The following is a 27,836-nucleotide window of genomic DNA, read 5'->3' as shown; positions in this document are numbered from 1 at the left end:
TTAAAAAAATATAGGCCAAGTTTCCGAACGCCGTTATATTAAAATGTTCCAATCGCGGGGTTAATTAAGAATCACTTCAATATCCGTACGACAAGTAATTAAAACCGTTTGAAAATTTCCATTCTGGAGGAATCGGAACAGAAGAAGAAAAAAACTTCATTACACAAGACTGCCCACGAAAAGTCCTTTGAGATTTAAGATCTGTAATTTCATCAGATTTTTTTACGGATACGCTGTGCGAAAAACCGTGAAATGATCACGTATAATGGTTACGAAAAGCGTTCTAAAATTCTTCTTCATTTTTACATTACCGAAGCAGAAGATTTCAGATCCAGATTTAGGAAAATTTCTATCACATTAAATAAGCTGATTGGCTATATAAATACGTAACAACGTAATTGCACAGTTTGTGTAATTCGACTCTCACAGAAATCGGCAAAAATATGTATTAGAAAAAAAAAAACAAAGTCTTTCGAAGAGCGAGACGGAATAAAAAAAAAAAAAAAAAAAGAATTACCGTAACTTGTAGAGAATTTCTCAAGCTCTTTCATCCGCGATAATTTAGCAAGATACACAGATGCACTTGTATATATATTATATACACGTTTAATACGACACACATATATCAAAATCTTTATCCCGTACTATAAATTGGCATTAAAAATGCGATACAGGTTAAAGAAGCGGAAACGAGTATATAAGTAAGTAAGTAAGTATACAAGCAAGAAACTCGCGTGCGTGCATTCACTTTCATCCGGTGTGACAACATCGGTTCAAAGAATTACCGAGATAGTTGCACTTCCGTAACTCTTAACTGCAGTAGCAGCAAAAATACTTCATCGATATCGCCAGATGAGTTTCAATACCGCAGAATTGAGAAAAGGAAACTGTTGTGTCGATCTGAAGATAAGAAATAAAATTCTCGAGAAATGATTTTTTTCTCTCCGTCAACCTTTAGCAGATAATAACGCATTGATTTTACGAAATATTTGTAGGCATTGAGAGGCATTTTAATCAGTCAAATATCTTGTTTAAAGTACTCTTTGGATAACTTTTTTCTTTCTGTTTTTACTTTCCACACTGAGAAAAATTTCGTTTGTTTTAGTAACTAGAAAAATTCAGTAAAAGAGGTATCGTTAAACAAAACTGTTTGAATATTGTTGGGATTACGATAAACGAGGTTCAAGTTACTATTTTGCGCTATAACGGATACTAGACTTTCCGGTAACAGCTAGAAAACTAATTTTCATTTTCTACCTGGAACTATATTTTGTGGTAAAAAATGAAAATAGTTAAGGACTGAGCGGTAAAAGAGGAATTAGAAATTTCTCTCAGTGCAGCTGGAAAAACGTAGGTCGAATAAGAAAAATGTAAAACGAAAATCATTTTGTTACGCGAAACGTTATTTTTTTTTACCTTTCATGTAAACATTCCATTGCTCTTTTCAAATAAAAAGAAAAGATCTTTTTTTCGATTAAACGAATACTATAATATTATATACTGTAATATTAATACTTCAAGTCAACAATATTTCCTGAGAACTACTTCGCCTTTGATATTTCAAATTCCTTGAATATTCCAGGATTTCACCGATATTAAAATCCAAGTTTTTTCACGCATAATTTTGAGAATACACTACGAGTGAATGATATTATTCAAATATTCACATCTGCAGTGCATCGCAGTCAAGTGCAAATTAACCGATCATCTAAAGTCTGAAGATGATACAAACGTATAAGATTCCAATTGACAAAACGAGAATTGCCATAATAGCGTCAGTGTTTACTACATCAAAAAAAAAAGAGAAGATTTTTTTTCTCTTCAATTCTAAGTGTCAAGTTGTCTAATACAGAATTTCTTGCATCTTTTCCTTTACTGCCAATAAAAAAAACCCAGCAACTTTTTGTTCAACGACCTGATAACGGATGACGAAGAGCTAAAAATAATGATAATAACACGACCAGCAAGAACAATCCGAACGATTCAAAGTCTGGAATTAGTCGGTTGATTAATTTCGGTTGTTGACTGTCTGTGTGTATATATATATATATATATATATATTGTTAGTCGGTGGAATTACAGTCTCGAGTGATTGTTGTCAACGGGCGTAAAACCAGAAAGTTGGAAGGTTTACGGTCAAGTTAACGGTAAAACTCTTGAGTCCCCTGAGCCAACGGGAGGAGGGGAGGGATGGAATATCGTTTTAAATTAATCCTTGTCCATTTGGCATTATTATGCAAACCGTTCGACGACACGATGTCATTAACGCTTGTTATTTCCTGACGCCACATTTCCTAGGTATCTAGATGCAGGCAAAAAATGAACTTGCGGACGAATTGTTTTCGATGAAAAATAATTTTAACTCCTCATCTTTCCTCCTGGGATGTAATGGAAATATGCATCAAACTGTACATTCTGCGATTTTTTTTTTTTTTTTAAATTCACTTTCATACATTATCTCTTCGAAATTAAAGAAAGTTTAGAAATTGGCCTCGTACGGATTGTTTTTTTAAATTTTCTATTTTTTTTTTTTTTGGTTATTTCTTAACCAAGGAAACTCGACACAGAAATTAAAAACACAATATTTTTTCTTGTGCTGAGAGAACTCTCAGTTATGGGTGGGGGCCAAAATTTAGAATGGCCGATGTATCGAAATTTCAGACACGCGAAAATAACGTAACGAAAGATGAATTGTTAGAAATTTTTAAGAAACATTCAAGTTAATGTCGACGATTCGATCGAAATTTAGAAGAATATACGTTTCTCTTTTTTCGTAATGGTTAACACAAAAGATTATGAAAAATCGTGAGTTAAATAATATTGGCTAATTTTTATTGATTAGAACTCGTTTCATTTTAGCAAAGATTCTCTACAAAACGCCTGAATCGAATTTTCAATAAAGTTCTACTTTATGGAACAAATCATTGCATGTGTGTCAATTTTAATGATCGGACTTTTGTACGTTTTTTTCTTTTATCTTTAATTAACTGAGAAATAGTGAAAAAGAAATTCGCCTTTACCGATTTGAAGAGAATCCTGCATTTGCGAGTGGAAAATGAAATCCTATTAATTAAAATTGAACGAGCGATACGTTACTCGGCGATGAAAAAAAAATTATGAGATACATGAGAATTCCTAAATATTTTAAGGAGACGTGAAAATCTTCAATAAAAGTCTATCGATCTTTATAAAAAAGCTGGTGAAATGAAAGTCAATATTTATTGTTAATTTGATTATGAGATATTCGTTTATAAAGTATTTATTGATACTCCGTCCTAGAAAGCTTGAATTATTTCTCTAACCAGAGTTTAGATATCGTTTATTGATTTTGGATCGTTGGTTTTTACTGTAGGATGATTCATTTTATTCACAAGACGGTATTCTGAAAATTCACTGATTGCGAAACAATTTTTCTTTCATTACATTGGCACGATTGAATATTTTATTTTGTAACGTTGAACCGATATCGATTACGATCAACAAATGTGTAATATTCATTTGGCTACTGAAAAAAAAGAGAAACTTTTTGTCAATCAGTTTGCAGAAAACAGTCTTCTATCCGTGGTAGTGAAATCGAACCAGTCTACTAGATTTTGAACAACTTTGAAGCAGTTTAAAATAATTCCAGAATTTTCTATTATCACGTTTTAAAATAGATCTTTGTAGCTTACGATTACAATAATTTTATAAATACTCGATCTAAGACTATCTCATGATTAAATAAACGAGAATAATGCGTATATTTGACCACACTGATAAAAATTTCATTTTTCATAGTAACTAGAAAAATTCGGTAAAACATGTATCGTTAAAAAAACTGTTTGAATATCGTTGGGATTACGACAAACGAAGTACGCCTAACCATTTCGCGCTATCGTCGATCCTTTTTTAGTAATTGCAACGCAAAATCAGTTTCTGAGCTTTACTCTACTTTTTTAGTCAAACAAGGCTTTAACGTCAATTTATTCTTGCACAAGCATTAAATTTTCGCAACAGTTGCGAGAAAATATAGCAACAGTGATCGCAATTGAAAGAATATTAACGGATACTAGACTTTCCGGTAACAGCTGGAAAACTAATTTTGATTTTTTACTTAGAACTATATTTTTCGCTTGCGGTAGAAAATGAAAATAGTCAAGGACTGAGCGGTAACCGGAACTAGAAATTTCTCTCAGTGCACCTAACCTCTTCAAAAAAAGCCAAATTCTTAACGAAACGTTCCAAGACGTTTGAAAATTGGAAAAATAATCGACTCAGGACACGGCTCGTTCGTAAAGAGAAAATTCGCAGATCTGGATTAGAGATGCTGGGATGCCGAGGTATCTCATATCCAAAGAGACCGATGGGCATGTGCAGCCACGAAGGCCGTGCCTCCTCTTTCTCCTAGGTTCTCTCGCAAATCGGATATGCCTATATTATTATTCGTTGTTGCCGTAGCTTTGCAGTCGAGAACCGGTTGCGGCGTTTCGTATACATGCCTGCTATACTGTAACCAAGAACCGTATTTTCAATGGCTAAAATACCGGAAACCAGGTCGAACATTCCCATACCCTGCTGTACTAGCTTGCCAAGCTGACCACCATGTACATGTGGATTTATTATACCAGTATAACTTCTCTTCCTGTACCGTTTCATCGCGACACTGAAAAAACAGATCGAGATGTAAAACGTAACTATAAAAAGGGGTTGACCGCTCATCGGTTTGTTCGTATGACAGATTTCAAGATCGCGCAATGTCGTAAGATTGCAAAGAATTGCTGTGGATTTTAAAGAATTTCAAAAATTTCAAGGTGAAGTCACAAGATTTTACAAGTTTTCAAAGGATTTCGAAAGATGTCGTAAAATTTGAGGGATTATACGTGATCTTAGATTTCAGACATTTCAGTTATGTCACAGCAATTTTATTTATGCCTTTAGGGATTTCATGTGACTTAGAAGATTTCAGGGATTTGAGATTGTTTCTCAAGATTTCACCAGAATTTAACAGACTTTGCAAGATTTCAGCACACTGAGAGAAATTTTCAGTTCCAGTTACCGCTCAGTCCTTAACTATTTTCATTTTTCACCACAATCGAAAAATATAGTTCTAGGTACGAGATGAAAATTAGTTTTATCCGTTACTATTCTTTCTCATTACGATCACTGTTGCTATATTTTCTCGCAACTGTTGCGAAAATTTAATGCTTGTGCAACAATAAATTGACGTTAAAGCCTTAGTAAATTAAAAAAGTAGAGTAAACCTCAGAAACTGAATTTGCGTTGCAATTACCAAAAACGGATCGACAATATTGCAAAATGGTTACGCGTGCCTAGTTTTTCGTAATTCCAACAATATTCAAACAGTTTTTTCACCGATGCCTATTTTTACTGAATTTTCCTAGTTACTGTAACAAATAAAATTTTTCAATGCACGAAATATTTCACGAAATTTCTGAAAACACTTCAACAGATTCCGAACGATGTTTGCAGTCATTTATCCACGTAAAAATTACACGTTTCGGAAGGCGACATCGCTAGCTTAGAGTTCGTAAACACCAAGAGTTTCGCATTGTTTGATCTCAAAACGAGACAAATTTCCGTAAAATGTGAAACAAGTCACGGTGACAATAAACGACATGTTTTTTTTTAAAAATTCGAGTTCAATTAAGAGCAAAGAACATCGTCGATTATTGTCGATACCGTTTTTTGTTCCAGGCATTAACGCTTGTAAAGACGTGTGAGCCGGTGGCTGATATGAGGGAATGCAGAGCACCGAAAGACTGGTCTCTCCTCGCGTTGCAAAACGTGAGAACAGGAAAATCCCATTACCTCGTGATATGTCGGTGCCCAGACACCAATATCCTGGGTAAGTTTCGTCATTTAATATCTACGATCGCTTTCTTAAAAACCTCGAAGCATGGCACGCGATGTATCCACGACCAACGTCTGTAACCACATGTAAATTTGTGGTTACGTTCCTTTCTAGTAATTTTTGTTGGTATCCTTTTACCGACTTTTTTGACAACGTTGTTTTTTTTCTTTCTTTTACCTCGAGAAGAAGGCCCTATGAGCCACGATCAGCCGATGTACGCGAGTGTTCCCGGCATCCGAGTATACGGCATGATGTGCGTCCAGGGAAATCGCAGAGGTCGCCCATTGCGCTACACTCGCAGTTTACTGGGTATGTAACTTTTAATTGAACTCGTTATTATTAGACGTGAGAGGATTGAGTGAAAATTAAACAAATGAATAAATGAATAAGGGAATGAAACCGTAATATGATCAGGATGCAGGTATCGTTTAACGTGTAAAAAGAAAAACTTACAGAAAGTCTTTGGGTTTAATTATTCAGTAAACGTAAAGTGGCAGACCATGCCAAGTCACCGGTTATTGATAAAGTTTCACCATTTTTAATTTGGTTGAAAGTTTTTTAAGTGAGACGGCATACAGGGTCTCTAAAGGCCAAGGTTGTTTGATTTTTCATAGCACCTCTCAAACACCACTAGAACTGCTTTTCGTTTCATTTTCATCACGCAAGTCTTTTTACAGTTTATTACGTTGTTTTCAAACTCTCGAAAAAAATTACGATCACAATTTGAAACATCATTTCTTTAATGGGATCGTATATTGTTTCATTTCGTAATACGATTTCGAATTTAAAACGTATCAAGAATTTAAAAATAATCCGCAAGGATTTTCTTTCACACCCCGATTGTTGCAATTTTTTTTTTTTGTATTTTATTTTTCGAATCACTTGGAGATTTCTGAAATAATAAAAATTTTCGAAATGCCCTGGAAAGTGAATGAAAAATAATACCGTTATGAAATTGGCCTTATAGAACTACAAGATATCATATTGTTCAGAATTCTTTTTAAATTGGTAGAAGATTGAAAATTTTAAACTGATATAAAAAAATAGAAGAAAAGTATGATTTCATTAGAGAACTGATTTTAAAGTGATCGAGGTGAAGAATGCAATTTTTGAAAAGTCTTCGAGTTTTAAAAAGGAACGAACAGAAAAATTTCGTACTTTTTCATATTATTGCATTTTTATTCGTTACCGAATATTTTCGCACGAAGAACAGAAAAGGAAAAGAGAAAAACTGGGGTGTTTTGGAGGTTTTGATACCGTCTAAAAAATTTCAAATAAATTAAAAAGTGTGAAGTTGAAAAATGGGCGATTTATCATGGAATGGCCTGTGATCCACTGTACAGTAAAAATTTTCAAAAAACACATTATCCAACGTCCAAAAACCGTTTATTTCTGTTACAGACCTCATGACAGAGGACGTTACTGTCTCAAAGCCAGTATTTCCGTGGCACAAGGTTTCCGAGCTAATGAAAGCTGCCTTGGAAGGCTGATGATGGCCGATGCAAAGAACATATCTACATCGCATACAGCCATATATTATATAATAGTAATACGATGCCCTTTCCTCGTTGGAAATTAAATAACTGTTTAAATTACCACGTTCAATATATTTTTTTTTTTTTCTGTTTTTTATACTACACGGAAACCGCGTGTTCGGAATAAGAAAAACTTGTGGCGATACAAGAAAGAGCAGGTTATAAGGCGATACCTATATAATTTATTTTTTCTCTCTTTCCCTTTCATCATTCACGCAAATATTTATACACGTACAGATATAATAATTCACGTTATTTATTTACGTCTCGTATGTAATATCATATAATTATATATAATTATCAAGAAGGTAGTTTTTAGTACAAGTATTAGTTATAGGCGTGACATGCGGCGGAAAGGCGACGTCTCGGCGCGTCCACAATTATAGGAAAGAAAAAAAAAGAGAAAAAGAAAAGAAAAAGAAAAAAAAAAAAAAACTCGACACGGAACAACGACCCTTTCTCCTCCTCTCCTTTACCCTGTATCCGTTTTCCCCTCCGTTCCCTTAGTCACGCTAATTAATCATTAGCCGCGTAATTGACCGGGGATAATATTTTAACGCGTTATGTATTATGGACGGCGATCTTTAAGATTAACGCGGGGTCGTCGTGGCTGGCAGAATGGAAATAATTTACGGCTGCAAGAAGGCATCGCGAAGCTTCGAGATACATATAGGGTCACTGATCGCAGATGCCTGCATAGGTGCTGCGGCATAACTGCAGAGCCTTAACGATCCCTCGAACAAAGCGCCTCGATATTCTGATCGGTCATGCTTCCGATGCATCTAGGCATTATGGCGTACGTAAGGAAATGTTATCTGTTTAGGATTTTGCCTGATGGATTGCATTCGATCATTACAATGCGCACGATCATCTGCGCCGAAAGGAATTGAGACTTGATCACGTGATTGAATACTTGGCGCGAGACTCGAGCGAGCTTTTTTATTCAAGGCTGTACGGTTCAAATCGAAGGTTAGGAAAAGAAGAAAAACCGTTAAAAAAAAAAAAAAAACTGCAGCAATGTTATATATACTTGCGCCAATGATGACGAACGTGAATAAAATAATATTTTCACTGTGTGGAAGAAATGATTCAGAGAAAATTGGACAACACGCAAGCTAATGCATCAACGATTTGAGAAAATATTCTATAATTGGAAAGTTGAGAGTGGACGTTCTCTGACTGTTTTCATCAGATTTTAACGTTTTGAACTTATTTTTCTTCCTAACCAGATCGATCTCACTTTACAGATGTTTCCAAAATTTTGTTCAATCGATCTCGGAAGATCCTTATGATAAAAAAAAATTAGCGTAAAACCGTTATAACTGGTTCAAAAGCGCCAGACTCCAGTAAATTTCAAAGTTCTTTTTTCTGTCTTTTCCCAACTTTTGATTATTTGATATTTCAGTCGACCCGGCCGATTCATCCTCAATCTATGCCCTATTCCTATTGCGAATGTTCATTAAACGCATAATATTTATTATCATCGTATACTCACTCATCTGTCAAGCATAATTATAGCCATGACGATGTTTAAACAAATATTTTCACTATTCCCTAGTACTATTAATTATTGTACTTTAACGTATATGAATTTATGTATCCTGGTAGCTGTAACTTGTAGCTCTGATATCACATTTGAGGAACAAGAAAGAAAAACACATTAATTCAAGAGTATAATTGTCATATTTGTAAATAAAACGACAATAATTCAATAATGTTTTCTCGTTCTTTAACACTTTCAGTCATGCATTTTTCATCTGCACCGATTTCGATGAAAATTGGTACTCGGGGGTTTTCGGGGTCGCTGATTACGAATCCGGCATTGGATTTTCAAAATTCAAAATGGCGGATCCAATATGGCGGGCGTGAAATTCCAAATACTTATTAATTCTTCTAAAACTTTGTACTCAGAGGTTTTGGAGGTTGCTGATTATGAATCTGGCATTAGATTTTCAAAATTCAAAATGGCGGATCCAATATGGCGGACGTGAAATTCCAAATACTTATTAATTCTTCTAAAACTTTGTGGTCAGGGGTTTTCGGGGTCGCTGATTACGAATCTGGCATTAGATTTTCAAAATTTAAAATGGTGGATCCAATATGACGGACGTGAAATTCGAAATACTTATTAATTCTTCTAAAACTTTGTACTGCGAGGTTTTGGGGGTCGCTGATTATGAATCTGGCATTAGATTTTCGAAATTCAAAATGGCGGAACCGATATGGTGGACGTCAAGTTTTATATCTTATATCTTTCTGCTCAATATTTTGGCCTGAATTTAGTCATTTGGGGGATTTTGGAATGGCTGATCACGAATCTGAAGTCATAACTTCATAATTTCTAAATCCAAGATGGCAAATGCTATCTTATCTTTCTTTGTCTATATTCGTGTATCTCTCTTAGCCCTACCCGGAACTCACGACGAGGACGTGGAGAGCATCTAGTTCCACTTTTTTGTGTGTTTTTTGTTGCTTTTTTCTGTTTTTTCTTTTATTTTTCGTGTTTTTTTTGTGTGTTTTTTCTTTCGTGTTTTGTGTTTTTTTATTGTTTTTTTCTTCTACTTGTTTTTTTTTCAATATTCCTATTATGACGCACGCACGCACATATATATATCAATGATAATGATAAGGAACCACGAATTTTAATTATCTCAAATTTCATCACAAATTAACTGAAATATTTATTTCTAATGTATATTTAAAGGAATATTCCTGATAAATTAAGATTTTACGTGATTGAAATTTTTATTATCACATTGCCCAATTGGATCGACTATAGCGGATCCACCATTTTGAATTTTCAAAATTTGACCTCATATTCGTGCTCAGCGACTCAAAAAACCCCTAGATACGTATTGTGAGAGGCCTTGGTTCAATACTAGAGCTCTGAGGTGATTTTTTAAAAGGTGGGACCGTAGCGGTCCCACTATGACTGAATGGGTTAACCCAGCCATATTTAAGTCACAAGAAAAGTGTCGGGCCTACGAATCACGGAATTTATTGCAACTTCTAGGAGTGCTTCTTTACCCTAAATATGAAGCTTCTGATGTATAATTCCATCTCACGAGCATTCCTTCACTCGATAGGCAATTTTATATGTCTTTCAACAATTATTTTTGATACTTTCCATTTGATTCGAAAAAATCTGTTCATACCTGAATATACAAGATTTTATGATTGAATTGTTTTGTAAAAGTGTATGCATAATTTCAAGGCGAAGCGAATCAAAAACTATCACAAGCCAACGCGTTACAATATTTTACGTTCAGCTAATTTGACTCTTTTTTAGTTATTGATTGTCGAATTTCAGACTCACCAAATGGCTCAAAGAATTTCGTCAAATTCCTTTTCGTTATCAATTAGTCGTACGAAAAGCAGGCGGTCGTTGAAATATTTTGTCCCATTCGCATATACTTACAAATTTCCAATTCCACACGAGTCCCGATAAACGCTTGCAAGGCAATATGAAATATTTAACAACGCATATGCTATGAATTCCGATATTCCTACTCGCGCAGCATCCCAAAATCTACAAGTGAACACAAAGCATCAGTTTCACTATCAAATACTAGCAGTACAATCAATTCCATCTCAACTACTTTCTATTAAATTATTTACAAAAACATCTACTCGTATTTCTACGGTGCTTGTCGGGCTAGATTATGTGAGGTTATGTACGTTTCTGACGAATCATGGCCCTTAAACGATGGTCTGCCATAGCTCAACTTGTTAATCAGATGCCTAATGATTATTATGACTGTTGAAAGAATAGTTTTCGCTGTTTTCGATCAGTTCGTAATGGGTCGCTGTGACGGAATGAGTTCTGCTCATGCGCATCAGAATACGCATGCGATGATCGATATCGATCCGTCGAGATCTTTCAAACGGATGCTGCTTCGTCGATATTTGCGATTTCTATGCCGATATTTTCGATTCGTTGACATTGATGTAGAAAAGCAGAACACGTTTCAAGCTTGTGGCACACAGCAGTGTCACATCGGCGTATTGCAAATCGATAGTAAATAGAGAAAACTGTTTACAATAGTTGTAATAATTACCAGGCTTCTGGTTAAGAAGTTGAGCTGTGGAAGACCATCGTTTTGTAAAGGAAGATGGTTTACCATAACATCACATAACCTCACGTAACCCAACCGGACGAGCACCATGACAATCGATAAGTAGAACTTTTTGAAATAATTCATCACAATGATCCATGTAGTTGAGATGGAATTGATTGTACTGTGAGTATCGATATTATTTTATAGCGAAATTGATGCTTTGTAATTACTTGTAGGTTATCGGATGCTGTAGGAATAAGAGTATTGAAATTCATAGCGAATGCGTCGTTGTACATGTTGCCTTACAGGCGTTGGCTGGAGCTTGTGTGGAATTGAAGAATTAGCAACAAAAAGGAATTATGACGAAATTCTTTGAGCTACTTGATGAGTGTGAAGTTCGACGAGCAATAATTAACAAACAATGGAAGCAACCGAAGGCAAAATATTGTAACACGTCATCTTGTGGAGGTTTTTAATTTGTTTCATCTTGAAGTTATGCATGCACTTTCAAAAAACAGTGTGCAACACTATACTTGGCTTCTGTTTGCTCTTAAATCGCGCACATCGGACTTAGAGAGGCTATTAATGTTGAATAAAATGAATTTATTTATTCTTATTATCAAACAACAAAACTTCGATGATTAAATCTTGTATTTTCAGGTTTAAACAGGTAATCTCAATCCAATTGGAAAGTATCAAATATAATTGTGAAATAACATAATGAAACTGTCCATCGAGTAAAGGAATGCTGTGAAGACGGGATGTCAAAGAAATACTTCTAGAAGTCTCAGGAAAATCTGAGATCCGGAGGCCCGACACCCTCGGTGTTAGTTCACAAGTACAGTAATTTTGTGAGTCAATTCAAAACAATCAACTTCCACAAATTTTCAGGTCAAGAGTTCAATCATAAGAAGTGAAAATCCCTTAAATATTATCTAAATATTTCAGAACCAAGAAATTCACGAACTTTTCTGGCCCCTCGATTATTTTATCACATTGAAAATTATTCACTAATTCTGAATAAAGTAATAAAAGATTTCAATGTTAAAGTATTGTATGTCGTACATAATATACTGTGAGAATTGAGATTCTCGTTCACCGATATGCTAGCTTCGGTAAAAACTGCTTGCAACGAAATTATAATAAACTTTTTTATCCTTCGGAACTATTTTATTATACATCACGTCTACTATATTCTTAGTTATTTTTATCCTTTTTCTCCCCGAACCGTGTATTTTCCCTTAGACAAAATTTTTTTAATAATTCACCCATTGTCTATCTCCTAAATTTTTTGGCCCCGATCACTTTTGAAGACTTGAGTGAATGGCCTGCTTCTACTAATAGACCAAAATTTTGTTTCTCAACTCACCGAGAACGTCCGAGTTGACCAGGACACTGCAAGAATACATCGGGGTAACTAGTCGAGGTCTGCGCAGGCTGAGTGCTCGTCTACAGGCTTCCTTGCAGGCTGACATAAGCTGACCTCCCAAGTGACCTTGACTTTGACTTCCTCCGTCGCTATGAATAATATCAGATATTGAAAGTTTGTAGATGAGAATACGTTTTGTACAAGAAATAAGAATCGTATCAACAGTTTGGTCAGAACAAATTCATTTATTGTTGAAATCCAGAACTAATGCTGAGTCGAGTTTTTTATCAAGTTTGATCGATCGAACTTCAAATTCAAAGAGATGAGCACTTCATATCCAGTTATTTTCCCTGGATGTCTTTTTAATCAGAAAACTCAAGAGTTTAAAGATCTGTGTGAAATTCTATATAGTTTCATCGGAAGGTTGAAATCGCTTAATTTCTTCTGCACACTGATTGTAGTTTCGTTTTTTCATGTTCTTGAACTTTCGATCTATTCTTTTGTACCAAATAACTAAAAACTTACCCAGACGCGGTGTCGTGGAGCTCCCATTTTTTAAGCACAAAGCATACGCCCATCATTGGTTCTTCGCAAAGCGGCCCAGCCAGCGTGGCAAGTTGAAAGCCGTTTACGATGCTGCTGTCGTACCTGTTTACCGACAGTAGTTCAAATTACTGCTTGAGGATTTGAAACAGAGAAGTATTTTGAAGTGATATATCCATGAGCGAGCCAGCGAAATACCAACGAGGTACAATAGTGAGAAAAACTGACTTAAAATAACAAGCAAGCTAAGGTGTTCCATTGACTTGATAATCGAATATCAATCTGCATGAAAGGAGTTACCAAATATCTGGCTCCTTTGAAATCTAGTCGCAAACGAAATCATAAACGAAGTTGAAAATTGTACGTATCTAAATTCATATTCAAATGGAAACGTAAAAAGTAATATGCAATTGAATTATTTTTAATTACACTTAACCAAAGTAATTGTTGATTGAATGTGTAATTGATTCAAAAATTTGTTTGATCGAGAACTTGATTGAAATGGTAAAATCAGAATCAGGGTAAGTATTGCGTCATTATTCTGCATTACTGTTGATTTAAAAGTGAAAAATCATCACCATATTAAAATTAGTAACGTTAACATAATGGAACATGAAGAGAGAGAAAAATTATTATTTAGTAATTCTACAACTACTTTGAAGATTTTAGATTCCCAAAATACGAATATGATTTGCTTTTTAACAGTTTGCTGAATTTCATACAATCTCAGAGTTGCGACACGCAGCAATTTTTCCTGAATATGCATGAAGTTGAGCTTAATAACATTACTCGCCAACCACAATATTTATAAATAATGTAATTAAAAAAATCACTGCCTACTCACGCAGCTCTAGGATCATTAGATTTAGCCTGTCGTTCCCAGAATGGCTTCCTCTCATAACTGGTTTCATTGACAAGCATATTTGGCCCACATTTCTTCGGTCCAAAGCACCAAATCTTTCTGAGGTCCAGTTCCTCTTCACCCTCTTGAAATGCGAGTTTAAGCTCAGCCTTGAAAGAATCGACGGCTTTCTGGGTTCGTTCTGGAAGAACCAAGGATTCGGTAGACGTGTTAACATCCTCGACCTCCTTGCCAAGCCTCTCGACATGCCGATCCAGCAGCTTGATGAGGTCGACGTATTTCTCCAACGTCTTAGTCACCTCATCCGGAAGTGGCCTCGCGTCAATTTCGAAGCTGCATTGCCTGTTAGCGGTCCAAGACTCGAGACTGCTCTCCTGCTCTTTCTTTTCTATCACCTCGTTGGTCATGTCGACCTTGGGCGGAGGGACAACGGTTTCCCTAAGCGGAACTATCGGCTCCGAAACGTTCACCTCGACTTTGGCATAGCGCAGTTTAAGATCCTCGAGACATCTTTCAAGGTGGACTTCGCCCGCTGTGTTTAAAACTATCTCGCCGGTCTCCTGAATGTGAACAATAGCGCAGGCATCTGCTTGGTTTAGCAGCTTCAGGCCCTTCATCAGCTTCTGGAGGTCATTCGGGTGCTTCGGCTCCAGTGCCACCCTCAGAATCGGATCCGTCAATGACGTCAGCTCAGCAAAAGAGGGACAAGCTATCGTGGAGGACAGAGTTGCCGTCTTCAGGACATGGTCCTCCAAATTTCCGATTCCCACCACGTTACCGGCTGTCACACTCTCCAATGGCTCCAATTCTCGTCCCATCAAGAGGTACAGCCGATCAATCTTTGCCTTGGTCGCATGCCGGCCAGGCTTGAGGTCTTTCAACACCGTGCTCTCGTCGACTTCCTCTCCACTCTTGAGGCGCTCCAGAGCCAATGCAGGATTGTGTTTCGGCCCAAGGACGAAAACCTCGCTACCTTCACTCAGCGTTCCTGAATAAACTCTGGCAAAAGCAACCAAAGCATCTTCAGATATTTCCTCCACTGGCTTTTGAATGTTGTCCAAGTCCAAAGCCTCTGTCTTTTCCGTTACCGCAGTGATTCCTGACTTTTGCTGCTCCAGTTGAGCGGCGTGTCGCTGTCTGGCGATTTCCCGCCTCTGAGCGAGCTCCTCCTGCGTCAGAGGCTTGGACTTGTTTTCAGGCAGGGTTTTTCTGTCTACTGGAAACATCTTCGATATAAACACTATCACAGGCGCGTTCGGTGAGCTGTCGCAAGCCAGGAAAGCATCCTTCAGCAACTGCGTCTCCTGCGGAAGCGCAGAGAAGTCGGTATTCCCACTCATGAGTCGTTCAATCTTTTCGTTAGTGAGATTCTTGGGTGAGGGAACATTAGCGCAGGTGATATCGAGGCAGGCTTCCGCCAGTGGTAGCCACTGCGAACAAATCGCCTGTAGCTGAGCCTTGGAGTCGGTGTGCCTAAGGTCCCGAGTGGTGAGTTTTATTTGGAGCTTATCGACCATGGATGTTATTTTGTCCTTGTCTTTGCGGACGACGACGGTGTCATACAGTGCCCAAATATTCTCTAGGATGAGTTGAACGAAAAGCGGCTTCTTAGCTTTCTCTTGAGCACCCTTCATTATCCGCTTGGTCTTACTGTTTATGTAAAAGTCCCCCCACAGTGTCTTGAGCAGTACGTTCTTACTGAATCCCAGCTTCTCAGAAAACATTTTGGCAAACTCCTTTAGACCAAATCCCCAGCGGTCAACGGCACTGGCAAATAAAACATTTCCACGTTCCGGTGAAAAGTACAAATTAGAATCGTCCGCATCCTCTAATGCTGACTGCCAATCAGCCAGGTCTCTCTCGTTCAGGTTACGGCTCTCACTGCTAGCAGCCTCCTCCTTTTCCTCGCGCTCCATCACATCGCTTGCAAACAGTTCGCCCATGACCGCGTTCACCTGCTCCAATACCTGCATCAGGTGAACGTAGGCATCTAGAGGCGTCAATTTCACTTCCGTTATCAACCTGTCTATCTTGTTAAAGACTAGAATGGGCTTCAACCCTTCGATGTAGGCTATCGAAAGGGCGCTGCGGGTCTGCGGACAGACGCCCTCGATCACGTCGACCACCACTATCGCCCCGTCGCAGAGCCTCACCGCAGTCGATACTTCAGAGGCGAAATCTACATGACCGGGGGAGTCTATTAAATTAACAATGAACTCACGTCCGTTTTGAGTGTGGTAGAGAGCGATAGAGCTCGACTTCATAGTTATGCCACGTTGCTGCTCGTCCGTTCTGCTGTCAAGGTATCGCAGCTTGCCGGCAAGCTTACCAGATATGATTCCATTACTTGCTACAAGAGAGTCAGCCAGCGTTGTTTTGCCATGGTCGACATGTGCCAGGATGCAGATGTTGCGGACATTGTCAGGGTCGCGCTGCAGCATGGAAAGCTTCTCAGAACTGACGAGCCTCATTTTTATACTATAATTTGTGACCCTAGGTTTTGATTAACGTAGGCCAACTAAGGTTAGGTTGGGTCTGGAATTAATTTAATTGGGTAAAGGATTGGGAGATGTAAAATTAGATCAGGCTTAGGTTAGAAAGCTACGGAACACAAGCGGTGAATTACCCGGCTACTGTTCGATCAAAATATCAAAGTAGAGTTCCTGTTGTTATTCGTAGCTACCGTCGTATAGCCAAAATAATAAAAATCGTCACTCGGGGCGCTAGCACGTTGCGAGAAAATCATCGCGAACTGTGAGGTTAGAAGCGGCAACTTTGACGCGAAGATGTTGGCCGATTCACGCTTCGTTCATTCCAAAACACTTTTTCCTCACTCTGACACTTGTTTTCTTGCCGAAATATCGAATATCCGATTTAGGAGCACACGAAAACGGGACTGACACTTGTACGAAGGTTCAAATCTGTCGAGGTTAGGTTCGATCAACCTATATTATTCACCTTTTTTGCATCGAAAATAGACTCGGGCTTGTGAGAGATCGACGGCTCAGATTTCGCGGATATGATAACACCGAAAACCCGGAAAATCACTCGCTGGTTAAACCGAATCGCGACGTAATTTAACTGCGCCTCGAATTTCACCGTGCGACGCCGGCCATGATACTCCGTCTGCAGATAAACCTTGAATCACTCGAACACTTGAATGGCAATTTCGGACGCTTGACAACAGCTGACAGTCGCTGAGTCTTGGCGAATCGAGACGTCGGGATTGTCTCGACCGATACTTGACTCTCGCCCGACTTTCGTTTGTTCGAATTTTAGCGGTAACCAACGCCGTTCAAATTGTATCCGAAATGTGGAATCTGACTGATTACACCGATCAACACCAATTTTTTAGTCCAGGTTCTAGATGTCAAATTTTGATTTTTTCCACGTAACTGGAAACTATTATCACAATATAGTTTTACGAGATAAATTTTGTTTTTTATTTCAACGCGCTACTACCTGCTGCATATACCGTCAATCGAAAACATTAAGAGTTATTTATCAACGTAAAAAAGATAAAAACAAACTTTATAAGTAATAAATAAAGATTTTAGTTATTATTCGATCTATAGAATCAAAATTTATTCATTTGAATATGAATCCAAAACAAAAATTTACATTTTGTTGACCTGTGTTATTTGTTCACGATTTCCAATTAACATTAAATAAGCAGTGTACGAAAAATAACAGGCAGTTGTGAAAAAGCTTTGCATTCTTTCTTACATAAGACTTGAAAATACCCCTGGATGAAAACTTTATCTTAGAAACAGTGCAGGTAAAACCGCTTATAGGAATATGTTTTGAAATTCTGGAAAAACGTAAGAGCAAATCGTGGAATTGACTGAACAACTATTACGTCTAAATATTAGACACGTCGGTTCTGTCATTTGTGTCTTTCATAAATCCGGTTAGAATTCTCCTTGTTACGATATTCAAAGCAAAAATATTACAATCCAGAAATATATCAAGTTTTATTCATGTAATATTTTATATCATATGAGCAAATAGATCTGCTTCAAGAAATAGGAAAATTTTAGAGGAGTTGATACAAACTCTTAGATTCATGTAGATAAACTATAATTGTTCTATTGGTGTGAAAAAAATTCTACGATTCTTTGAAAATCTCTGTGAAATAATTGAAATATTTAAAAATTTGAAACTTAAATTTTTTTTTCATTTGTTTAGCTCGTAAAACAAATATTACTAAAGAAATCATAATTATCCTAGTTCAACAACAGATTGTATTCAATATTTCGTCTCCAAAAAAATCACAAAGTTCGTAGAAATGTCAATAAATATAATGTGAAAATTATGATAAATTTTATTTCAATGGTTTGTTTCAGAAAAATACCCAAAAACCTATAAAAAATAGTCTTCGCACTAGACGACCCCCTTATATAAGGCAACAAGTTCCTTTTTCGCAACGTTACTACAATTACGTTGCGTCAAGACTTTATTCACTTTATTTATAAAAATTTTAAGAATGTGGAATTAACTGTGCTCTCGGAAAGTTTTTGAGATTATTGCAAATTTACGAACCGTACCTAAAAAATGCAGTAAAATTTCTTATCGTGTTTTGAATAGTATAGTTGTATTATTAATTATTCTATTAAGCAAAAGACTTTCAAAGGTAATTAGCTAAGAGTTTCACAATAATTTCCGAAGGAATGTTGAAAGATGAGTGAGTGACATATGTCAATTCCAAATTTCCCGGGGAAAACAACTTTGAGAATTCTTTCAAAAATTCCAGCTTCGATAGAAACTCAGACGAATCTCAGGTATCCTGAGATACATAAGATTACAGATGTTTTCACTAAATTCCAGAATGGATTTGGATCAATGTTTCGTACATTGCAGACGAAATTAAATATTTTTCAACATTCTTTTGGAAGCAGTCAAAGCGGTTTTTCAATGTCGTGAAGAAGTCAACGAAGGATCAGACTTTTTATTATATTTCTGACATAAATTTCAACCCCATGCAGGTAATTCATGTCACATCGATCACTCAAATTGTCTCGCCAGTTTTCATCAGCATGACGTATGTTCAAAAGTTTTTTAACTATTGAACCAAGTTTCAGCAAAGATAATAAAAAAAAAAGAAAACCAAGGGCAGATAAAAACTTGCTTGTTTACAAGTACATATTGGTATTTTTTTCTGGTTTGCTTCATATTTCATCAATAAAAATTTTATTTGCACCAGATCAAATTATTCCAATACTGCTTACGCTACTTTCTATCGGTACTTCAAAAAAATATTTGCATGAAACGAATCGCTGCATGGATCATACTGAGTTTATTAGAATTATTAGAATATTATTAATATAATATAATATTATTAAAATAATTTATTAGATAGGCGAATCCGGAAGATCTCTTTTCTTATTTAAATATTCGAACTTTGTAATTAGAAATTTAATATAGATTCGTTATATTGACTAAACGTTTTGGTTTTTTACAGGTCGAAATTTTTTTTCATATTGTTGAAACGTTTCTAGCTGCAGTCAAATTTATAGACGATGAATCGTGTAGAAAACTGTAAAGAGTTAGTTTTAGGATTTCAATTGCTATAGATCGTCCGTTTCCAAATGATTACAGAAACAAAATTGCCGGGGAATTTCATTCCGAATGTTGTAATTTTATTTTCAAATCAATTTTGCATCAATTCCTGCACACAAAGTATTGCATGGCGAAATATCCTCGATCATATTTCGTCACGCTTTTTTGTTTTTTTTTTCCCTGGAATTCCTATCTCTATTCGAAATCAATACCAAGATACTTCAGCGAATTCTCTTCGAAGCACAATTGAGGATGAATAACTGCCTCATCAAGTTGTGCAGCCGCGTTTCAGATTTATCACGCTTTTATCGGATTAATCCGATCGTACCGAACAATTATTCCGTGCGACAGGACGACGTAACAATCAAATATCCGGACATCATCACCACGGTCTTTTGCGAAAAACGTGTTAAATAAATACAGACACGTGATGCAAGGTGTGATGAAAAACATCATCAACACACCGGACAATTATTCACTTATTTCAGGATGTATCCCAAGTACGATACAGTCGAATCAGAAAAGTGAAACGAAATTCCTATTGCTGCAGTAGAGTGAAGTTTTATCGTCATAAATTTCAACTGAAAGAGTGAATTAATAATAAATCAATAATAGAAATACTTGGAAAATTGTATTTTCGTATCTTTCAATAAATTCTAATGTAATGTTTGAATTGTGATGTATGTCGAACTGCAGTGAGTTTAAGTTCATTCACTTGGTCCGAAAATAAAGTTGACTTTAAATTATCCGAGTTCAACTGTCTATTTTTTTTAAAGAATTTCGGTTAATTACAAAAAAAAATCACCGTCACAGGTTGTGACAAGAATAATGGCATCGATAAACAGAGTATCAGAGACAAAATGTGCTACTTCGAAATAATTACACCAAGCGGACTTTCCTTGTTTGAATTTTTCTTGTGAAATTTATAGACACGTTGAGAAAATTAGTTATATCAAATTTAACTCGATTTAACCGACTTTAATTCAACGTTTCGATTGCATCACGAATTTCGCTTCTCAAAATTTTTTCCTGGACTGTACTCCCTACAGATCCTCAAAGTTCCACCCATCAAGGCGTTACGTGACATGCAAGTATATTACGATTACATAATCCGATAATCATAACATCCGATTCGCCGGGATATGTCTGGATTAATTAAATCCATGTACCTCCGTATGGGGTTTAGATATAAAAAGAGAAACGACCAGTCAACTGCACAGCTCTACGGCATCCGAACCCCGTCGACATGTTCAAGCTGATAGTTCTCTTCGCATTCCTGGTTGTTGTGGTGAGCAAAAGAAAACGCAAATAACGATACTTACGTAATAAGAGGTTGAAAAAAATTTAAGAAATCAGTTTATTACGTTCTCGCTTATATTTTTCAGTACGAGATTCTAACGAATTAATATACGTACACTGAGAGAAATTTTAAGTTCCGGTTACCGCTCGGTCTTTAAATATTTTCATTTCTTACCACAATCGAAAAATAAGTGCTTGGTATAAAATGAAAATTGGTTTTGTAGCTATTACCAGAAAGTCTAGTATCCGTTACTATTCTGTCTCATTACTATCACTGTCACTATATTTTCTTGTAACTGTTACGATAATTCAATACTTGTGCAACAATAAATTGACGTTGAAGCCTTACTTAACTAAAAAAGTTGAGTAAACCGAGCAAACTGATTTTGCGTTGCGATTACCAAAAAAGGATCGACAATAGCGCAAAATGGTTAGGCGCACCTCGTTTTTCGTAATTCCAACAATATTCAATCAATTTTTTTAACGATACCTGCTTTACTCAGTTTTTCGAAAAACTGTAACAAATGAGATTGTTCTCAGTGTATATACTTTGTTTTTTTTTCTCAGTCAAATTTTTTCCGCCACAATCCGAGTTCTGACGCAACAAAGAAAATCCTTTGATATTCATCCTGATTTCTCGTTAGTCTTCTGGATATCCGCCCTCGGATTTCCCCTCGCACATTCGTTTCTGTTGCCACAAGAAAGTACGTGATGTTTCAACATCAATATGGCTCGTACGTCCTACTGTTTTTCGCCCACGCACAAACGTGGTGTTCATGCATGATTGGGTATTTCGTTTCGAATCAGCATTATTACATTCACTCCCCCAATTCCTAAGAAACTCGTACACAGCAAAAATCATACGTTACTTCCAAAAAGATACGTATTTTGAAATCATTTTTTAAGGGTTGGTATTCGGAATCAAAATTTTTCCATTCAAACAACATATGTTTGAATACAATTTTTTTCCACCTATTGTCAAAAGCTTTGATTTATAAAACCGACCTTTTAAAATTGGTTTCATAATAAATTCTTTCACGAGAATTATTTGCTGGCTATTTACCTAGAAAAAACTTTTGCGATGGAAGTGAAGAAGAGGGTGCTTCACGGGAACTTCTTTATTCTCGTAACAACGGATCTCCGTTCATATTCAATATTGCTTTACAATTTCACGTCGAAAGGGCGGAATCTAACGGAAAGAATGAAAGCTGGAGAATTCTTCGATACAAACAGAATCGTTCTTTTGTATCTATTGGCATAGCACCATGCACGAATAACAATAATCAGGATTAAATTTGATATTGACGGTGACTCGAGAAGGAATCAAAAAGATTCACGTGTGTCAACGTCGTATTTTGTTCCTCATTATTTGGCTATATATTTCCTTGAAATTTTATAATTATCTGACACTCGATCGATGGTTCAACGAATATATTTACAGTAGTGATCAATTGGGCTATACCGATTGGAAACAATACGTACAAAGGAAAGAATTTAGTAGATGAATACGATGTGGAAGGTTCAGGGTAAGGCCACGACCTTAATTTCATTCCTGAGCGTATGTAAATATGAATTATTATGACGGTGAACACAACCCGAGCCGTTTCCAGAACATTTCTGCTGACTTATAACTCAAGTAATTTCAAATTCTTCGACGGAAAGGTGAAACCGCTAATAATTTATGAACACCAAAATGTATAATGCAAACAATGACTGTGCATTCGTTACAGTGTATCAAATTTGTATACATAATATACAGAGTGTGTAGCTGACGGTCGAATGATCTAACGCGCATGCGCTAGAATTCTACAGCAAAAGCAGGATGACCAACATTTTTAGAGGTTACATGCATCGCGGCGATCTGTCTTCTGAACTTGTGACAGTTGGTCAACCTGACAAATCGACTGGTTTTGCTCTGGAATTTTAGCGCATGCGCGTTAGATTATTCGACTGTTAATTTTTCCCGAATCATAGAATATTAGTCGAGGAGGTGCCTCACATTATGTGACTCTGTTCGATTTGAATAACGTGTAAAATAGGATACAGGTGATTTAAAAATGAGTAAATTTCAAACCAATCGTTTTCAAATCACGCAGTCGTTGGGTTCAAGATTGCATCATCCACATATTTTTTTGGACAATTGATCATGATGTTCGAAAACATTTTTATGATAAGCGCTATGTTTCAGATGGCACAAGGTCCTCCGGGGCAGCGGAAAATGCCACCACAGCAGTTGGCAAGAAGGGCAAGTAGAACAACCCGATTCGAAATAAAAATGCCCGGAACTTTCGGGTACATCCCTTATTTGAAAATATAAGGGTGAAACAAAAAACTCGATTTCCGTTATAATTCACTGATGCTTTGATTGATTTCGTAAAAAAAATTTGACCAGTTTTTGAGTCGATAAAACTGCAAAGATTGATATCAAAACCAGTGAAATGCGTTACATTCGATCTCGATAAATCGTTGGACAATTCTAAGAGAATTCTGATTGATTTTTGCAGCCATATTGGATTTGCCTTTTTAAATTCCCAAATTTTGAGTACCGGTTTACAATCAGCGACCTCGCAACCCCCTAATTTTCAAATTTCAAGTCAATGGAAAGTAAAGAGAATACTGTATTTCCCTATTGCGTAGAATTACGGCTTTGTCAATGTGTACGATAGAGAGATTTCATTTTTTATACTTTGTTGCCCTCATTTTAACTTCCAACTCCTTCATTTCTGAGAAAAAACGACAAAGAAATTATTTTAATCACCCCAGAAATTTAAGTCGAGTTTTATCACTGTTTCAAGTTTGACATCTGGATGTGTGTGTCGAAATCGGAAAAAAACGGATGTGGATGATTTTGTTCTCATTTGACGGGACTTTTTTCAAGTTAGAAGTATTTTGATTTTGAATATGATCTGCTAAGACTCTGCAAATTGTTTGAATAACAACATCGGAAAAAGAGATAAAAGTGATGATATCTCGTGAATGGATCAACGGATTTACATGATTTTGATTTCAATAAGAATCAACTAAATTTTGAATTTTATCAGCTGAGCAGTTTTTGAGTTACTCGGATATCAAAATAAAAGAAATAAAAAAGAAGATATGTTATTTCTCAATATCTTATGGCCTGGAAACGTATCCCAACGGGAATTTCTCAGGCTGGCCCCAACAAGGTCAGCCAAATTAACTACTTGCATTATAAACATAACGCTGCTATGAGATTCTTGCCCGCAAGTAATTACGGTGTATCCATTACTGGAACTGAGGGTTGATTAATTTCTTAGAATACGATGTATACATTACTTGAGTGTGGACTTATTCACTTACCCATGCAAACAATGGTGCCTGTCAAATTCCTAGAATTCTAACCGCGGTTTCCATTAGCCCTAGGATTTCCAAATACGGGTTCTCACTTTCATCGATATGGCTCTTAGTTCAAAAGGACACAATTCTCGGTATTCGAAAGGTCGAAGGGTTGAAATTCTAATTGATGATCCTATTTACGACCGGAGATAGTTAAAAATCGCTAAAAATTGGAATAATTAAATCTTCTAATCCCAAAACTTCGAATCGCCTTACTTTCAGGTGTAAAAAATTCAGAACGGTTGAAACTTGGTACCGTACTATCAGTTTGAATAATTCTCGTACATCTGCAATAATCGTGCGTCTGATGCCAAGAAAATTCTTATACATTTAATTTTTACCTTATACATATAATTCGAAAACGTTTTCGAGGTTTTACCCTTCCGAAATTCGATCACTCGAAATTGTATCTTTGCATGAAAATTTTTTTAGACCAAGCTCGCATAGCGCAGAGAAACCCTAAATATCTAGTTAATATTTTTCCGTTCTTCGGTTTAACAAAAATCGAAGCAAACGGACCGAACGGGAAACTACGAAAATAAAACATCACCCATGTGCACAGGTATAATCCGTTACAAAATCAAAGAATTTCAATTGCTTCTGACATTCGAAATTGAGTAATTTCTTGACGATAAAAAACAACTACGACGTCCGATTATTCGTTGTTTCTCTCACTTTAAAAATACACTTGCAAAAATTGGATTGCCTTCTCATGCCAAGTCCCCACTTCGACGTTTCTCATTTCGATCACATCCAATTGGCTCTCATTTATCAGGTTGCTCGTCAAGCAGGGGCCCCAATGCCTCCAATGCCTCCAATGCCTCCAATGCCAGGTGGTCCAGTTCTACCAAATTCCGGGAACCCTGATATGACGAAAATGGCTGACCCGTCGACCTGGATAAATAAGGGAAAAGACATGATGTCCCAGATAGGCAACGGAAGACGTCGCAGGAACGTTTAGGTAGGTGGCTGCAGATCACAGGCCTTTGATTGTGGCGAGTGGTAAAATTGGATCACGATCTAGAAGGATCGAGGAGATTCTTTGACGAAAAATCGATACTCTTTATCAATTACTTTACGAGATCGTAGTCGTATATTCAGTGTTTATAACATCATCATGTCTTTTGGTTGAAATGAATTATCGCAGAGTGAAATCGGATGAATTTATTAGACTTACGACCATTATGAAGTGATTTGAAACGAAACATAGATATTTAAGCTCTTAATTACAATTTCACTATTCATTACCTTCGCATTTTCAAATTATTATTCGTAGCTTGCGAATATAACACTTTGATACATACTCAATGCTCGAATATCTCGTAACTTGGTAAAAAGTATCAATGTTTGGTTCAAGAGCCAACCAACAATATCAGAATTTAGTTCAAGGCGCAGAAATTATGCTTCCGCCCATCTGAAAATCTGTTTGCGGCAAAAATAAATTTACAAGTCAGTCTAACAGCGACCGGCTTGATTCTGTACCAGAGTTCGAATTTTACGAAACGTTTTGTAAAACATTAGCAAATATTTTCACCAAGTAAATATATCTTGCATCAAATATTTTATGTATACCTTTTCATTTCCAAGAATTCAGCTAGTAAAAATTCCTTGAATCCTGGATACTTTCGAATATATACAAATATTTCATAAATAAACAAGTTTGATTCACCTCCCAAAATAATTCGTACGATTAAACAGATACACGTATCGTAACCACGAAATATGTTTGTATTTCAACTGAAATTGAGAATTCATATTTTAATTGAAACCGATTCCCTGATCATTTTCTATCTAATAAGTCAATTATGTCTGGTTTTGTTCATTCAATCCAAAATCATTGCACTTGATTTACTCAAGGTTTGGTTCAAGTCACTAAATTGATCGTAAGATTAAAAGAACAAAGATAAGTTATCAAGAAAACTTAAGAGAAAACTAGTCTTGATAGATTAAATTGGATATTTTGAAAAATTGCTAAGTGCAAAAACAAGAAATTCCACGTGTTACGTACGTATGTAAAAATGTATATACAAGCCCGTCGAATATTTAAAAAAAAAAAACGTTAAATATAGCGATGCTTTTTTCAGAAAAATATCAGAGTCTCAATTCAAAAGAGAATTTGGTTCGTGAAAATTCTCCTATATTTTCACTTCACTTTAATTTCAAAAAAAGATAATTCTTATGATCAAGTAGTATCGCGCAATTAAAATTTAATTTACAAATCGTGAAAAGGAAAGAAAAGTAATAAGACAGGGGGACTCGAGAGTTTTGAAACAGATAAGAAAAAACTGTACGAACAAATAATTCGCGACCGGAAAAATGTTTCACGCAGATTAAAAAAATTTCTCAAAATTATCCTTTCGACGGTATTATGAACCTTCTTGACTCTGTATGAGATTATTACTCCAGATGAATTTCTCCGCGAGCATTCCGCTTAATTAAAGCGTCAGTGTTATCACTTTTACATAATTACACATACGCTTGTCAATCATTACATTTACTTCCGAAATATCCTAAAACACGACAGGTTAGCTTTCCTTGATAAATATAAATACGATTACGTTCGATTCGACCAAGACGCAATGTAACAGTGGAAATATTGATATTGTTAATTTGATATTATGAGAACTGATATAGAATGAAATTAATTATTGTGTTCACAGAAAATTGGGAACAATCCTCATCGTAGTATTGTAATTGATGCGCGAGACTTAACGTTAATGCGACGAACAATTTCTCTCCTGGATTTCCTCAACAGATACGCGTCATACTCGAGGAAGATGAAACTGTAAAGAAAAATGAAGTACAAAAGAAACATTATTTTATTACAACTTCTCGCATCTACGCATCGATAATTACATTTATATAGTATCTCTGTGGGAATAAATACGATATGAAATGTGAATGTGTACTCACATTGGCTTATTGTTAATTATTTCTGAGCTTCCTCGTTGAATAAACTAGTGAAATTTACCAATTTTTTTTTGCACGAAAATTTAACATTTATTGATTAATTATATAAAATAGGCTATTAATAACAACAGTACCTTAATAGGTGAAGTGTACGTAATTCTGACCACGCTTGAATTAAATTAAATGATTATACACCAAAACAGATACCTTCATTTCAAATCTGTCTAGTTGAAAAAATCCGGCGGCAAACCGGGCTAATTTATAAACGAGACGTAGAAAACAAACGGTTAATAATAACACCAACAGCAACTGTAATAACAATAGCAAGATTGAAGCAAAAATAGAGAGCCAATCAAGTCCCAGACGTTTAATTTTTTTTTTAATTTCTTACAGTAACCAGTCTTACTTTGGTTTGCAAAAAAAAAAAAGGACAAAAAAATATGCCGTGGGGTTTCTAATTTACCCACTTTCTCTTTATCCGTGCAGTTGGCGT

At 36.1% G+C, this 27,836-nt stretch overlaps 2 protein-coding genes across 2 annotated transcripts in view; one reads left to right on the top strand and one right to left on the bottom strand.

Moving 5' to 3' along the window:
• LOC124180399 overlaps positions 1-9,088 on the top strand; it is a 40,994-nt gene extending 31,906 nt beyond the window's left edge. Inside the window, exons 4-6 of the mRNA XM_046565865.1 lie at positions 5,695-5,845; positions 6,038-6,160; positions 7,253-9,088. Of these exons, the coding sequence (XP_046421821.1) occupies positions 5,695-5,845; positions 6,038-6,160; positions 7,253-7,341 (363 nt within the window). The 3' untranslated portion in view covers positions 7,342-9,088. The remainder of the gene's footprint in view (positions 1-5,694; positions 5,846-6,037; positions 6,161-7,252) is intronic.
• LOC124180393 (elongation factor-like GTPase 1) overlaps positions 1-17,367 on the bottom strand; it is a 104,062-nt gene extending 86,695 nt beyond the window's left edge. Inside the window, exons 1-3 of the mRNA XM_046565851.1 lie at positions 14,201-17,367; positions 13,339-13,461; positions 12,814-12,962 (exon numbers count right to left, since the gene is read on the bottom strand). Of these exons, the coding sequence (XP_046421807.1) occupies positions 12,814-12,962; positions 13,339-13,461; positions 14,201-16,689 (2,761 nt within the window). The 5' untranslated portion in view covers positions 16,690-17,367. The remainder of the gene's footprint in view (positions 1-12,813; positions 12,963-13,338; positions 13,462-14,200) is intronic.
• Positions 17,368-27,836: the final 10,469 nt, after the last annotated feature.

This window comes from Neodiprion fabricii, chromosome 4 (genome assembly GCF_021155785.1).
Source record: "Neodiprion fabricii isolate iyNeoFabr1 chromosome 4, iyNeoFabr1.1, whole genome shotgun sequence".
Lineage (NCBI taxonomy): Eukaryota > Metazoa > Arthropoda > Insecta > Hymenoptera > Diprionidae > Neodiprion > Neodiprion fabricii.
Note: the sequence above shows the minus strand (reverse complement) of the source record. Positions and strands in the feature narration are given on the sequence as shown.